Raw genomic sequence first — 15,115 nt, 5'->3', positions numbered from 1 at the left:
ATTAAATACAATCATTTGTCTAAATCCTGGCATGTTTCCTGGCATGTACGTACTTAAGAAACCCCAGTTTTCCCTCACTGTCAACTCTCCAGGCTTAGTGCAGTTAGATGCCTTAACAGGAATGTGCAAAAGCGCACCAGAATGTGTGCATAGATGCTGAGAAAGCAAAAGGGAGACAGGTACCCAAAAGTCCTCCTTGGCCTGTATAGCTTTTACACCCTGTTACAGAATTGACTTTTCTCTTCAGTAGCAAGGGACAGGCTTCATGCAGTGGCCTCTGAAAGACCATGCGCTGTGTCACTGGCAGTTCATCATATCTCCCAACAGTGCAGCTGTGATAAGAACCAGATGATCCAAATTTCCTAAGCAAAGCCAGCAGCAAATATCATCTGGGAAGGCGCATGCCTCAGTATCCACACACCACGCTCTTTAAGAAAGTACATCAAAAAGCTAATGGACTTTTACAAGAGCCCAGTTACTGCTTAATGTCTGTGAGCTCTCAGGAGCAGGGAATCACAACCCCTACCATGTACAGTTGGCGGCAGAACCAGTATTCCAAGTTGTTAAAGAAGCCAAGGATTAGATAAGATTTATAGAGACCTGATGTGGGTAGGGCAGCTAAAAATGGAATCTGCAGATTTGTTTCCAAAGCTTCAGACATGGCCAGGATGTTTCTGTGTATAGATTGCTCCACTTTGCATGGGCAGACCACAGGAAAAATGGTTCTCTCATCACTGGGGGAGTTGCCCTTCTTTTTAATACAGAAGTGTGTGACATCCATTTGATACAGCCACATACACAGCTCCAGATAGCTTAAGCTAAATGCTGTCTGTCTGGAAGTGGAAAACCAGAGGTTCAGGTACCTTCTTGATGATCTTAAAATTGTAAGTGCCATTCTTTGCCTTGTCTCATAGCCCATTTTGTTACTTCTGAGGATCTGTTGACATCTGAAAAACACTCTCTTGTACTATAACTTCAGCTGTTATGTGACTTCAATTTTACAAAAAACTATCAAGCATTTCCTCAGCACCTACTTTTTTTTTTCATTTAATTTTATATAGCTTGACTTCTTGTTTTAACATTTGGAAAAAATATCTTCCAAGTACCCTGTATATGTGTGTCTCTGAGCAAATATAACTCTAGTCTTTTTTTTGCTAATTTCTGCTTCATCTTACATCTTTCACGTATTTGATAACCTGTCCAGGTTCCAATGAAAGAGGCTATGGATAAGTGATACATAGGAAGTTATTCTAAGGTGAAGTGTCTGTTGGGCAGTGAGCTGCAGGGAAAATATTGCTTCATGTGATTACTCAAATTGTTTAACTACTTGTAGCTGTCAGGCTTGGAGCTGTTCACCTGAGACTTTGTTGCTGCAATTGGCTCTGGAATTAACCACAAAACTATCAGATGTAAACCACGTTTAGATAAGCCAGTAATGGCAAGAGAATGACACCATTCTGAGGTTGATGGATGTAGGAGAGCTCTTCTAGTATTTGTAGGAGGCATATAATGATCTGTGACCACAATCTGTATTCCATGCAATTGGCATTTACTGAGGCTAAGAACATCTTGACTGACCAGGAACAATGGGTCAATGGAGTTGGGGGGTTGATCACTGAGTTTCTGAGAAGACGGCAGTTGATTCAAGAGTCTTAACCAACACTACATTTAAAGGTCAATATGTGGCACCAAAGATCTAAAAATGGCTGAACTGTTTCTAAATTTAATAACTCAAGGGGCCTAGTCAACTTTCACAAAATTATAGAGCCAAAACTCAGGCACTTCTTCTCTCAGTGGATTTCTCAAATGCTAGATCAAAACAGCTGCCAATTGTCCATTCTCACTCACCCAGTGCCTGTAAAGTAAAATAGTTGCTGTAATAAGAAAGGGTTTTATAATGACCTTTTCCTTCAAGTTCAATATGAGATGCACTCTAGACTTTTTATGATAAATCCCCTACTAGGCAATACTAGTGAAACATTGCCTTACACAAAGAACGTAATGGTTGTTCTTTAGTTCTTTGTCATTGACATTAATAGCTAAAGACCATCATCTCACATGACATTGCTGCTGAAATTTCCAGCAGTGGGGTCAGGGATAATCTTTTGATCGCTGTGTTCAATAGCATCCATAACCTTCCTTTTGAGACATTGAATTAAAATATTACATTTATCTGATGAAAATCATTGAAAAACATTGGCTGGCCTGTATAGAAAAGCTTAGATTTTTGATTTCAGAAGCAATCAGTGTTACTTTTAGGCAACCCATTATCTACTCTTTATTTTTCTTCTGCCTCTATTTCCCCTGCTAGATGCAATTCAAAGTTTACACTTTAGAAAATTGCTGCTGTAAAGTTAAAAGGACTGTACATTCAAAAGTAAAAGAGAAATGGGGCCGAGCGTGATAGCTAATGCCTATAATGCCAGCACTTTGGGAGGCCAAGGTGGGTGGATAGCTTGAGCTCAGGAGTTCAAGACCAGCTTGGGCAACATAGCGAAACCTTGTCTCTATGAAAATCACAAAAATTAGCCTGGTGTGGTGGCAAGCATCTGTAGTCCCAGCTACTTAAGAGGCTGAGGCAGGAGGATCCCTTGAGCCCAGGAGGTCAAAGCTGCAATGATCGTGTCACTGCACTCCAGCCTGGGCAACAAAGCAAGACACTCTCTCAAAAAAAAAAAAAAGTAAAAGAGAAGAGAAATAAGCATGTGTTCTGCCAGGGCCAGACACAAAATTTGTTTATAGTGAAGAAAGTCTTAAAAACTGCAATAAGCAAATACTTCTAGATTTTAAATAATCAGAAAGGCATCTCTAAAAAGTCATTGCTGGTTATAGATGTAAATATCTGGCACAGTTAAAAAGCAGAAAAATCACTTTCTCCAACATTAAACGTGGATTCCATTGAAATGAATTATGTTTATTCTACTTGTTAGAAGAAAACTTGGAGTTTGTTCGCCTTTGTGAAATAGACCTATGACTTGCTTCTGGGTTTGCATGAGATCTCATTCAGAGACATCGTGGGCACTTAATATGTGTAGTTGTGCTGAAACATGTAATATGTGATGAGATAAGATGCTTAGCAGTGAGAGCTCACCATTGAAGCTTTTAGTACTTCTTCAAACAAGGCACATGAAAAATATCAAGGAACTTTAAAACAGAGTTTGAAACAATTTGTTTTTCTAGAAAAACAAAATCACAACCATACATTATTTACCAAATATCTTACCCAGAGAACAGCCAGAGGGAAACTCTCCAAGGATTTGGCATTCGAGTATTCTTATCTCATATGAAAATGCAGTTTGCATGTGAATGCTGCGTGTGGATTTTCTTTGGTTTTGTTTTGTTTTGCTTTTGCAGTTGTAGTAATGGATAGCATCAAAGTTTGTAATCACTCATTTCAATTACTGCATGAATCCTAACATTTGTGATACTGGTTTCATCAAAGTCATGTTGAATTTGAGTAAAATGAGAGAAATTGCATCGCACAAGTATATATTTGTCACACAAATAGCAACTGCTTTGGGAAAATACTGCACCTCTCTCAGTAGTCAGCAATCCTATCTTCTATTCACATGCAGCAAACAAAGAGTTAGAGGATACACAGTTAACTTTTTAAAATATGAGGGATGAATTTAACGGGCTATGGAGAAGAAATTCGGGTATGCATACATCATTGGCAAAGAGTCTTTTCTCTCTCACTGTTTAAGTTCTGAAAACAGAGCACCTCATATTGCAGTGATTAAGGGTTGATTTTAATAATCCTAAAAACCAGGCTTTGGAGCTCAATAAATTCTTCCTTTCAAAAGTACAGATTTTGGGGTTACCAATATGGCTCCGTTACCCATGCTTTGCCACATTTTATAGGAACATAAAACTGCTGGCAGATTACATCACCAGGCAGATGCAATATGACAAGAGGCTGCAAGGTCGTACTGTGGGAAAGTCAGGGATTTCAAGGAGATGATACTTGACAAGCACAGTGTCTCAACTAAACTCAAAGCAAAAAGCCTGGTGCCTTACCAGTGTACCTCCTGTAAACTTTCAGAGCCCATATATGTTTATACATATTAATAATAAGTAATAAATAATGTTAAATAATAATAGCAACAAATGCTCATGCAGTGTAGTGTTTATTATTTAGGCCCTATGTACTTTTAAAAATGTATGTGTATGTTTGTTTTTGTGCTAGTGAAATGTACTAACACAAAATTTAACATTTTAACTATTTTTAAGTATATAGTTCAGTGACATTAAATACATTCACATTGTTTTGCAATCATCACTACCATCCATCTCCAGAACTTTTTCATCTTCCCTAACTGAAACTCTGTATCCATAAAACAGCTCCCCATTCCCCTCTCTCCCAGTGCCCCCTATTCTAGACACAGACACAGACACAGACATTTCTGTGTCTATGAATTTGACTATTCTAGGTACCTCAGTAAGTGGAATCATGCAATATTTGTTCTTTTGTGTCTGACTTATTTCACTCAGTGTCATGTCCTTATGTTTCATTCATGTTGAAACTGCATCTAAATTTTCTTCCTTTTAAAGGCTGAATAGTATTCCATTGTATGTATATACCACATTTTGTTTACATATTCATCCACTCATGGACATTTGGGTTATTTCCACTTTATGTGCTTTTTATGTATCAACTCTTTCACTGCTCACAAAGATTCATTGATTCATTCATTGTTGTAGTATCTTTATTATCTCCATTTTATGATAAGAAAACTGAAGCATGTGAGATTGTGTATGTGCCCAAGTTTATAGAGCTAGGAAGCTCTGAAGCGAGTATCCCATCCCAGGCTGAGTAGATCTGCAGTTCCTGCCCCTAATCACTGTGCTATCTCATCTCCCTTTCCAATGATTCAGGAAACTAGGTATAGCATGTACCAGTTGGAAAACCATTTGTATAACATTCTAAGGCCAGGTTTCTGACTTAATTTGTACAGGTTTTAAAAGTTCAAAGGAGTAGTCAATTTAACAACCGCACACCATAGCAACTGATTTATAAAGGATCTCATTACTACAAAATAAAAGTTAGCGCTCTGCTCCGGCACTAGTTCTAGGTGGGCTAAGTTCATTCTGCTAATCTTCCTATATAATATGTGCATGCGTGTGTGTGTGTGTGTGTGTGTGTGCAGTAGCATGGTTATAATATTACCCCACTTTGTAAAAAGGGAAATTGGGGCATACGAAGGTGGTAAGTTACTTGTTCAAGGACTCATAATAAAAAATAGAATCTGTATCCAAACTCAGATAGTTTGTAACTCCAGAGCCTCTTCTCTTAACTACAGCACACATTTTATCTTTTTCTTGAATGTGAAGTACAGCATTGAGACCTGTACATAACCACAAGTATTCTTACAGTATAAGGAAATTTTCCTAGAAAGCCTGTAAATAACCAGCAAGTCTATTTGTCAAGAGGCAATTGCTGCATTACTAAAGTTATTTGTATAGTTATTCCAATGAGCAAATCTGAAAACTAGGAATGCAGTTGCTTTATTAAAAAATTGTTGATGGTATAAAATATTGTTAGATTTTGGGAAGCAGTTTAGTATGCACATGCCAAACTTCTCAGGACAGAAACACCTCTGAGAACAGCTTCTTTCCTTTCACAAAGAGATGAAGAGTACACTCATGAACCCTGAGCAAAATTGTGACTTCAATGCAATTGATTGTCTTCTGACCCAAATTCCTGTTTCTGGCTTCCTTTTCCATTTGTTCCATTTGTACAACCTCGTGCCCACTTCAGTCATTGCCCAGGGCCCTTATATTTAAATATCCCCCTCCCTGAACATATAGGCATTATGAAACGGAGAAGAATCCGAGAATCTGATTGCACGTTTTCATTCCTAGCAAAGCCACCATGTACACACATACAGGCCAGTCACATTTTAGAACACATGTTTCAGGGTTCCATGGGGATATGATGCTGACCATTCTTTTGTTTCTCACAGAGTTCCAGGACCGCACGCTCCGAGGAGGACCGGGACGGCCTATGGGATGCCTGGGGCCCATGGAGTGAATGCTCACGCACCTGCGGGGGAGGGGCCTCCTACTCTCTGAGGCGCTGCCTGAGCAGCAAGTAAGTCCTGCACCTGTTGGGGGTCTTTGTGAGAACCAGAGGTAGCCGGTTTGAGGCACACTTTCGTGATTGGGTTTATGGAGAACATTTTGTTGCTTACAGATCCAGATAAAAGAAAAGAATTAAAGGAACGTGCAAATAATTAAATTTGTGTCCTTACGTGTTTTTATTTGTGTTCTTATGTCCATCTCCAGCTAGGTCTTTATATACTCTTATCAGATGATAAGCAATAGAGAACTTATCATCTTTACCAAGCAAATCTTATCTGTTTTCATGTTAGGACTGGAAGGAGAATTTATTGTTAGGAATGGTTCTGGAATTATTAGCTCTATGACATATTGTACAATATTGGTGTTAGCAGCATATTGAGTTTATGCTGGATTTTTAGGGTTACCAAGTACTTTGCAAGTGAATAACATGTTGGTTTATTTTTATAGTTGTCCTAATAGCCAGCAGTTTCTTAAAGTCATTCAGTTCAATGAATGATGAATTTTGAATATAAGGAAGTTTGGAAACATAGAAGCTTCAGTGGGAATTGGGTCAGGAATAGTGAGAGGGATGAAGAAGGTAGACATGGGAGTGGCTAATGACATCTAAGCTAAAAGGAAAGGGCCTGAGGCCTTAGAATGGAAATTTTTACTTAGAGTAATAATAATTTAAAACTCCTTCTTGAGCTGTGTGGTCTATGACTAGATCTGTCTCCAAACTATAAAATGTAAAGTACCATGGTAATATGTTTAATGAAAGATTTTATTTGACCATGAAAAGTGTTATGTATAGCAAGTAGGAATTTTGATCAAAATTACTGTATATACTACATTATAAAACAGGAAGCAGAAAAAGAATTCTAGACATTTCATAAACAAATAGCAGAAGGTGGTGAGACAGAGGTTCGGAAAAATATCAACTTACTTTAATAAGAGTGAGAATTTCTTGAAATCAGTGACTGAGCCTTATTCCTTTCTGTCTCCCCAAGGCCTGCACAGGGTCTAACAGATATTAGAAGCCCGATAGATGGTTCTTCACTGAATCACGAAAGACCATTTTGGCTCCAGGCAGGTCTCGCTGGAAATGTTAAAACCTGAGATATATCCAACAAGATATCAGATCAATTCTGATATTTGGCCACTGTGGCATTGAGGTGTGCACTAAAAATGGGTCAATGAGATTGTATCTACCAGCAAGTTTGTTTGTCTCATTTTTGAGGCCAGCTTCAAATCAACGAGAACCTTGAGCTGATAAGAAAGACTAGGCTTTTGCTCCTTATGATTCACCTGCTCTCTTAATCTTGAATATACAAAACTTCCAAAATCTGCAATGTATGCTGCCACAGGGTGATAATGTAACTGATAATATTCATACATCAGTAAAGCCAAAAGTATAAATTTAGAACGTTCCTGTTAACTAGTTTTCTCAAATTAGCGTCCTTGAATATTTTATAGAGATGAGCGAAAACATGTGTCTCACAAAACTGATAAGAAACAAAGGGGAATTTTCATATTGTCTCAGTGACGTGTATGTCAGATTGAGGTAGGATCTTTTACTGAGTGAGAGACTGAGAAAAAATTTAGGGAATACATTAAAATCACAAAATTTTGTCATTCAGCAAATAATCAAATATTGATGGCATGCAAAATTAAAAAAAAAAACAGTTTTGCCACCCAGTAAGTTAAAGGTCTAGATGTTAGGGCTCTATTATGATACTACAAAAGGTATCCGTTGTCTTCTACTTATAAAGTATTAGAAAAGTAGAATGTAAATGCTGAAATTATAAACATATAGAAAATATGTCCCTATTTTACTTTCAAGTATTAAAAATATATATTCAGTAATCTCATACAAGACTGAACAAGAAGCTTAAAAAATGGGGCGGAGGTAGACTACCTGTTCTTAAGGAATTTGAAGAAGAAGAAAAGCCTCCAAATAGAAGGCATTTCCAAATCCAACAAAAATATAAAGAAATGTTAGTTTCTTAAAAACCAGTGCTTAGTATGGACTGATACATTATACACACGGATATGTTCTGTACTGTTAAATTCTAGTCATTCTTTAGCAAATCAAAAACTTGTCACCATCATTAAACTCTGGAACAATCTGGATAGAAATGTAATATATATTTTTAATTGTGAAAGAACTATTTATATATACCCTATCATATATTTTGACACCATTCTTCAACAGGATTTGTGTTGTTAGGCTAAACTGTATTAATTCTCATCCTTGTAAGACAAACAACATAGAGGTTGATTTAGCTGTTCAGTCTGAGATTCTAGTGGGATTTCTGGAGACAAGCAGCTCACGATATGACCACATTAGCGTATTACCTCTGTGCCCTAATGAGTTAAATCTTACAGCTACAGATTTTAAAAGGAGCAAAACTAAGACTGAGTTATTATCTTTGGGGGTGTATAGATTGTAGAAAATCTGCATCTCCAAGGACAATTTAAAGATCTACAGTGACTAATTAAATACCTTTATAATAATACCAAATAAGTATGTTAATCCACTGAATGTTTCTAGATGTTATAATGCTGACTTCTAAAATATTAGGTTGGTGCAAAAGTAATTGCAGTTTTTGCTATTACCTTCAATTCACCAACCCAATACTTTAGTTTTTATGGCAATTATGCACTTATTTTCTAGAAAGCACAACAGAATATGCTATTATTGAACAGCTTAGATAGTTCCTGCTGTGATTCAAGACTTCTGTGTATGTTGTATTTTTCAAAACAAGGCATACATATACACCTACAAACCCCCCACCCCAAGCATGTATTTGTGTGTGTGCTGAGCTGTGATAGAACATATATATCATTTCAAAAGACTCTGACAGCTACTGTTGCAGAGAACTCACCCTGGCAGGGTCCCTTTGTGGATACTGGTCAGATCCACTTACCCAGGGGAGACCTTATCCTAAGTGTCGCTGGTCCTCAATCAAAATTCAGTTTGGCCAGGCACAGTGGCTCACCCTGTAATCCCAGCACTTTGGGAGGCCGACTTGGGGGGATCACCTGAGGTCAAGAGTTCGAGACAAGCCTGGCCAATATGGAGAAACCCCATCTCTACTAAAAATACAAAAATTAGCTGGGCGTGGTAGCGGGTGCTTATAATTGCAGCTACTGGGGAGGCTGAGGCAGGAGAATAGCTTGAACCGCAGAGGCGGAGGTTGCAGTGAGCCAAGATCGAGTCACTGCACTCCAGCCTGGGTGACAAGAGTGAAACTCCGTCTCAAAAAAAGAAAAGAAAAAAAAATTCAGTTTTCTTTACCACGGGATTATTATGTTTGGAATCAGAGATTCTCAAATGTTTGTGTGTCCCTGGCTTTCTCTTCCTGCCATTCTGTGTCACTTCACAAGTTTTATTAATATGATTTTAGCCCTGTATTTTCTCCTTTTTTGTGTGTAATGAAAGTGTGGAGCCAGTCCCCTTTGGTATCTAAAGGGAATCAGACATTTTGGATGATTTCATTTTAGATGATTTATGTTCTCCTCCATATATAGTTTGAACGCATCTGCTCGGGATCTTGGATGGAAGTGTAGTTGTCTTCATTATCTTTTAAGTTGTCAAGCACCTAAGAAGCTATTTGTTTTCTTGATAATTTTTATTTGCAATCAAGGTCCTTCACTATTAACACAAATTCCTGGGTTACAGCCTCATGTTTCAAAAAGCTAGCGTTCAGCTATCAAAGTTCATGGAGACACCTAGCACTCATTAAACTTTCAGTTACAGTCATGTATAAAAATTTTAATTTTCATTAAAATACATAACTCTAAGAAGTAAGAAATATTAATAAGTACTTATAAAAACAAAATATAATATTAATGAAATACATTCTAACATTTTTCTCATTAATACTTAACTGTAATTAAATCATTGCTTAAATATGGCCCTAAATCAGTCCTAAGGCTGGATTTAGAATCTATTTGGACTCTTATAATTCTGAAATAGATATGTTCTGAGATATGTACTCAGCTTCAAGACTTCAAATCAGTTTGATTTTTAGTTTTCAAGTTTTTTCCCTCAACAACTGGTTCTATCTATTCTAGTACCAGCAAGAATTTATTAGTTAACTCTCCTTAGTTCCTTACGCTAATGGAAACTCTAATTGGTGTAGCAATTATTCATTGCCACAGTAATGCTGCGTAACAACCACTAATCCTTGCTAGAATATCAGATAAGGAATTATTGCTTGGCTAGGCAGCTCTGATGGACTTGGATGGTCTTGATCACATATCTAGGGTTGGCTGGATCTTGGCTGATCTAGACTGGCTTCATCTGGGCCGACTTGGGAAACCCAATTCTGCTCCACTAGTTCCTTATCCTCCAGCAGGCTAGCTTAGGCAAGTTCTCATAGTGACAGCAGAAGTGAAAGAGAGAGCAATTCCCAGTGCAAAGCCTGTTTCCAGCTTCTGTACCATATTTGCTAGAATCTCATTGGCCAAACTAAGCCACTCACCAAGTCCAGAGTCAGAATGGGAGAGCCAAAATGTTACATGTGAAAGCATGAGCTAGAGAGAGGGTGAAAAATTGGGACTATTCTTCAATCTAGCATGAATAGTCTTCTATGGCTTTCTTACTCGTTTTTAATGGGATAATGAACTTAATGGGTTCTGTCTCATTTCTCCACTCCAGATCTAGGCATCTAAATTCAGTTCAGTCACCTTATATACATTCCCAATAGGGAAAGATCAGAGGTTATGAATGTATATATCCTTAGAGGCCTAGCAGGTAACTGGAATGTATGTAGTAGCGTTCATATTGAGTCCAAATAAATCCCATCTACCAGGTAAATTAACCTGCCAGGCCAATTTTCTAGCTCTGGTAATATGACCTCTTAGAGCACTCTCAGGTCTGATTAGTTTTTCAAGTCTGTCAGCCAATGATTATTCTATTCCCAATATGAAAGAAACGTAAAGGGAGGCAGATTACTCAGATTTTATGGAATAAATGACAACTACTCAACTTCTGGGGTTAATTTTGTTTCCTGATGGATTGGGAGCTTGTGAGGAGACTTGGTTTACCCTCTGAGTACAGAACATCCTCTCAGAGTGATCTTTTGAAGGTTATAGAAAAAAACTCAATGGACACAAAGCAGAATGAAAACACAGACACATGTTAAATATAAAAGCCTTCATTCTCAGCAAGCAGTCCTTGATACTGGAGAAAAAGTTCTGACCCAGGAACATACTGAGCAGAATCCTTTCCTTGGTTCCTCCCCTACCCTTTTTCTGAGGCTTGCAGAAAGTAGGCAGTGCTTGATTTTCCAGGTTTATGATATTGGAACACTGATCATTGCCTTTATCTGCAACCCTGGTTTGAACAACAAAGAAAGACACTGTATAAACATTGTCTCTCACCTTTACTAATTTTGTAAGGTTATATGTGGTTTTATTGAGTAACTCTTATAATGTAACTTTTACTAATCTAGTATCACCAAGTAGAATATAATACCTGTTTTTATTTTTCATTAATTAGAAAAGAGACTATACCTACTGGTGCTTGATGATGGACATTTACTTTATTTCAAATGAATTAAAGTACCAGCTACCTTGAGAAGATGCTCCTCTCTCCAGTTCTTCACCCCTCCCACTAAATACTCTGAAGTAATATTTATAGTGAACTAATTTGTCTAGCTTTTTAAAAAATACTTAATACTAAAGATCTATCTTTCAGAGCTCTAGGTTTGTCTTCAGCCAGCTAATTTAGCTTTGCTCATAAGAAGTTCCAAATTCATAAGACAGTTAATATGATGTGTAACATTGTCTGTCTCACTGTATTAAGTCAATGCCAAGACCAGGCTCAAAGGAGGAAACTGCAGTTCGTTTGAGATGGCAACGAGTCAGAGAGCTGACTTCTCTTAGGTGTGATGTGAACCTTTGCACTGGTGACTAAAGAAGATTTAAAGGTCCTCTGAGACCTTTTTTACTTTCTGAAATGCCACATTCATCTAGCTAATACTATAAATTAATACTACATTAATATTGCATTAAGAGCATAAATTAATACATTAAGATTACAAATATTATGTTAAATCTCAACTGATTCAATGATGGGTTTGGCTGTTTCATATCTATCCAAATAGCACAAAATAATCTTCTTATGAAGGATGGCAGAATTTTTAAAAAGTTAGTAAATTTTGAGTTAAATATTAAAATTCAATTTAAAAGTTTTTGAGATAAATACGATTATTAGATGAGCAAGAAGTAAAAATCACACAAGGGGTGCCTAAAACAAGTAAGATTATAGTATTATTCCAAAGGCATGTGGCTGCCAGAATGGTGTCATCATAAATACAGAAAAATTAAAATAAATAGCCCCAAGGAGTCTTAGTTCACAGGAACAGGAAAGATCATTCTAAAGGTCCCATTTCATAATAATTGTGCTAAGAGAAAGTAAGCTAACTTCTCTGATTTTTAACTGAAAACACAGATATTCTGCCATGAAAATATTGATACACTAATATAGGCTTTAGTTAGCATCTTATTTCTATACCATATAATAATAAATACCAAAAGAAAATTTTCAATGGTAAGATTTTGCTTCTTAAACAAATGTTTGTTTTTTTCTGTTAAAGACATCTCATCTCTATCATAACATCCAATTAAGATTCACAGGACTTGTTTTAAGAGGTTTTAGAACTTTCAGCTCAAGTGAGCCCCAAAGCAGGCTTTATCTGTTATTCTTCATCTGGTGTTATATGTTATCACCCTTGTTTTCCTTGGAAATGTTTGAATTTTTGTTTAAAAGAAAGATATACAAGTTCAGAGTGGGTATGACTACTCGTGTCATTTGTATGAGATGGTCTTTTCATTTCGTTAAAGGAGATTGCATATTTTGGAACATATGCTTAAGAGTTTGCAGTTGCCTTCCTTTAACTTTTTGGGTTAAAGCCTAGTCTAAATATATTACGAAGACTTCTAATATTTCAGGTCATATATCTTAGAGGGGTGTATTGTTCCAAGATCTGATCTCCTTTCCGGAGGCAAATGTGCTAAGGCCAATGACTGAATGTTTAGGACCAATTTATGGCCTGGTTTATCCCATAAGCCAATTTGTTGGAATAAAAGGTGGTTAGAAATTTGTTTGTTGTCCATAACATTTACTTGCCATATCAGGAATATGTAACTCTTAGATGTCTTTTTCTGTTTATTTAAAAAAAAAAATCCTTATGTGGTTTGTTCAGTAGCCCTTCTAAAGTCTGTATATCTCCTCAACTTTAATTCATTCATTCAATAAATATTTATTGAACACCTACTATGTATTAAGCAAACTGGTAGGTATAACTAAGGATAGAAATCCCAAGGGGCCAGAGTCTCAAGAATTTACCAAATTATTAATTTGTCTCTGAGTTTCTACTGATTATAGTTGCAAGATATTTTAAGAACTAAGAGAACTTCCCCCAATTCTATAAATAATACATCTGTGGAACTGGGTTTTAAAAATATTTTACATGTATTGTTATTTTATTCTGGTAGCATCATTTTATATATTAATGCTTTCTTTTCCTAATTAAGTTGTATGAATTCCTCCTTTTTTACAGTGCTTAGCACACAGCAGACATTCAAATGTTTAATAATTGGCTTTTAAACAGTATATGCAGTATTGTCATTTTATATATTTCTTCAATCTGTGCTTCAACTAAAGAGGAAGAAAACTATGTGATATTAAACATCTCTACAAAAGAATTGGGAACCTAATCCCTATACCACAGAACAAAGGTTGGTGGAACCAATTCTGCTTTTGCAGAATTAAGAAAATATTTCAGACTTAGACCTAGACTGAGCTGGGAAGGATCTTAGAGCTAATCTCCTCTCTAATTCGCTCTTTGTTATTTCTCTTCCTCTTTTTATTTTTATTTTTTATTGTGGTAAGACAATTTAGCATGAGATCCACCATCTCAACCAAATTTGAAGTGTTGTATACAGTATTGTTAACTATACCAGCAGTGCTGTGCAGCAAATCTCTACAATTTAGCCATCTTGCATAAGTGAAACTAGACTCCTTGAATTGCAAGTACTATTTCTCTCTCTGCCCCAACCTCTGGCAGCCTCTGTTCTATGGTCTGCTTCTATATACTTGATTAGTCTAGATACCTTATATAAGTGGAATCACGTAGTGCTTGTCCTTATTTCCGACTTGTTTCACTCAGCATAATGGCCTCAAAGTTCATTCATTGTTGTTATTTCCTTTGCTGTGCAGACTCTATTTGATAGTGTCCTACTTGTCTATTTTTGCTTTTGTTGCTTGTGCTTTTGGTGTTATATCTGAGAGATCATTGCCAAATCAATATTAGGAAGCTTTGCCCCTATATTTTCCAGTTGGAGTTATATAGTTTCAAGTCTTACATTTAAGTCTATAATCCATTTTGAGTTCATTTTTGTATATGGTGAAATTTGGATAGCAATTTTATTCTTTCACATGTGGATATCCAGTTTTCCCAGCACCTTTCCCCATTGTGTATTCTTGGAACCTTTATCAAAGATCAGTTGACTCTATATGTGTGAATGTTTTTCTAGGTGTTCCATTGGTGTATATGTCTGTCTTTACACCAAGGTGTCTTTACACTGGCATATCTTAACACCAGTACAATACTGTTTTAATTTCTGTAGCTTATAAAATGTTTTGAAATCAGGAACTGTGATGCCTTCAGCTTTGTTCTCTGTCAATATTGTTCTGAACATTCCAGATTCTTTTTGGTTTCATATGAATTTTAGAACTTTGTTTTTCCATTTCTGTAATAATCGGTTACTGGGAGTTTGATAGGCAATGCATTGTATCTATAGATCCCATTGGGTAACATGGACATTTTAACAATATTAACTCTTCCACTCCGTGAACATGGAATGTTTTACCATTTATTTGTGTCATCTTTAATTTCTTTCAGTAATGTTTTGTGATTTTTCAGTGTGCAAGTCCTTCACTTCCTTAGTTTATTCCTAAGTATTTTATTCTTTTTGATGTGATTGTAAATGAGACTGTTCTCTTAATGTCTTTTGTGGATAGTTTGTTATTAGTGTGCAGAAT

General features: G+C 36.5%; 1 protein-coding gene across 1 annotated transcript in view; it reads left to right on the top strand.

Moving 5' to 3' along the window:
- Positions 1-15,115, top strand: part of ADAMTSL1 (ADAMTS like 1) — a 454,301-nt gene that overhangs the window by 25,999 nt on the left and 413,187 nt on the right. The window contains exon 2 of the mRNA XM_032138382.2: positions 5,964-6,091. Within this exon, the coding sequence (XP_031994273.1) occupies positions 5,964-6,091 (128 nt within the window). The remainder of the gene's footprint in view (positions 1-5,963; positions 6,092-15,115) is intronic.

Source organism: Hylobates moloch, unplaced genomic scaffold (genome assembly GCF_009828535.3).
Source record: "Hylobates moloch isolate HMO894 unplaced genomic scaffold, HMol_V3 SCAFFOLD_19, whole genome shotgun sequence".
Lineage (NCBI taxonomy): Eukaryota > Metazoa > Chordata > Mammalia > Primates > Hylobatidae > Hylobates > Hylobates moloch.
This window is presented reverse-complemented; position numbering and strand designations above follow the sequence as displayed.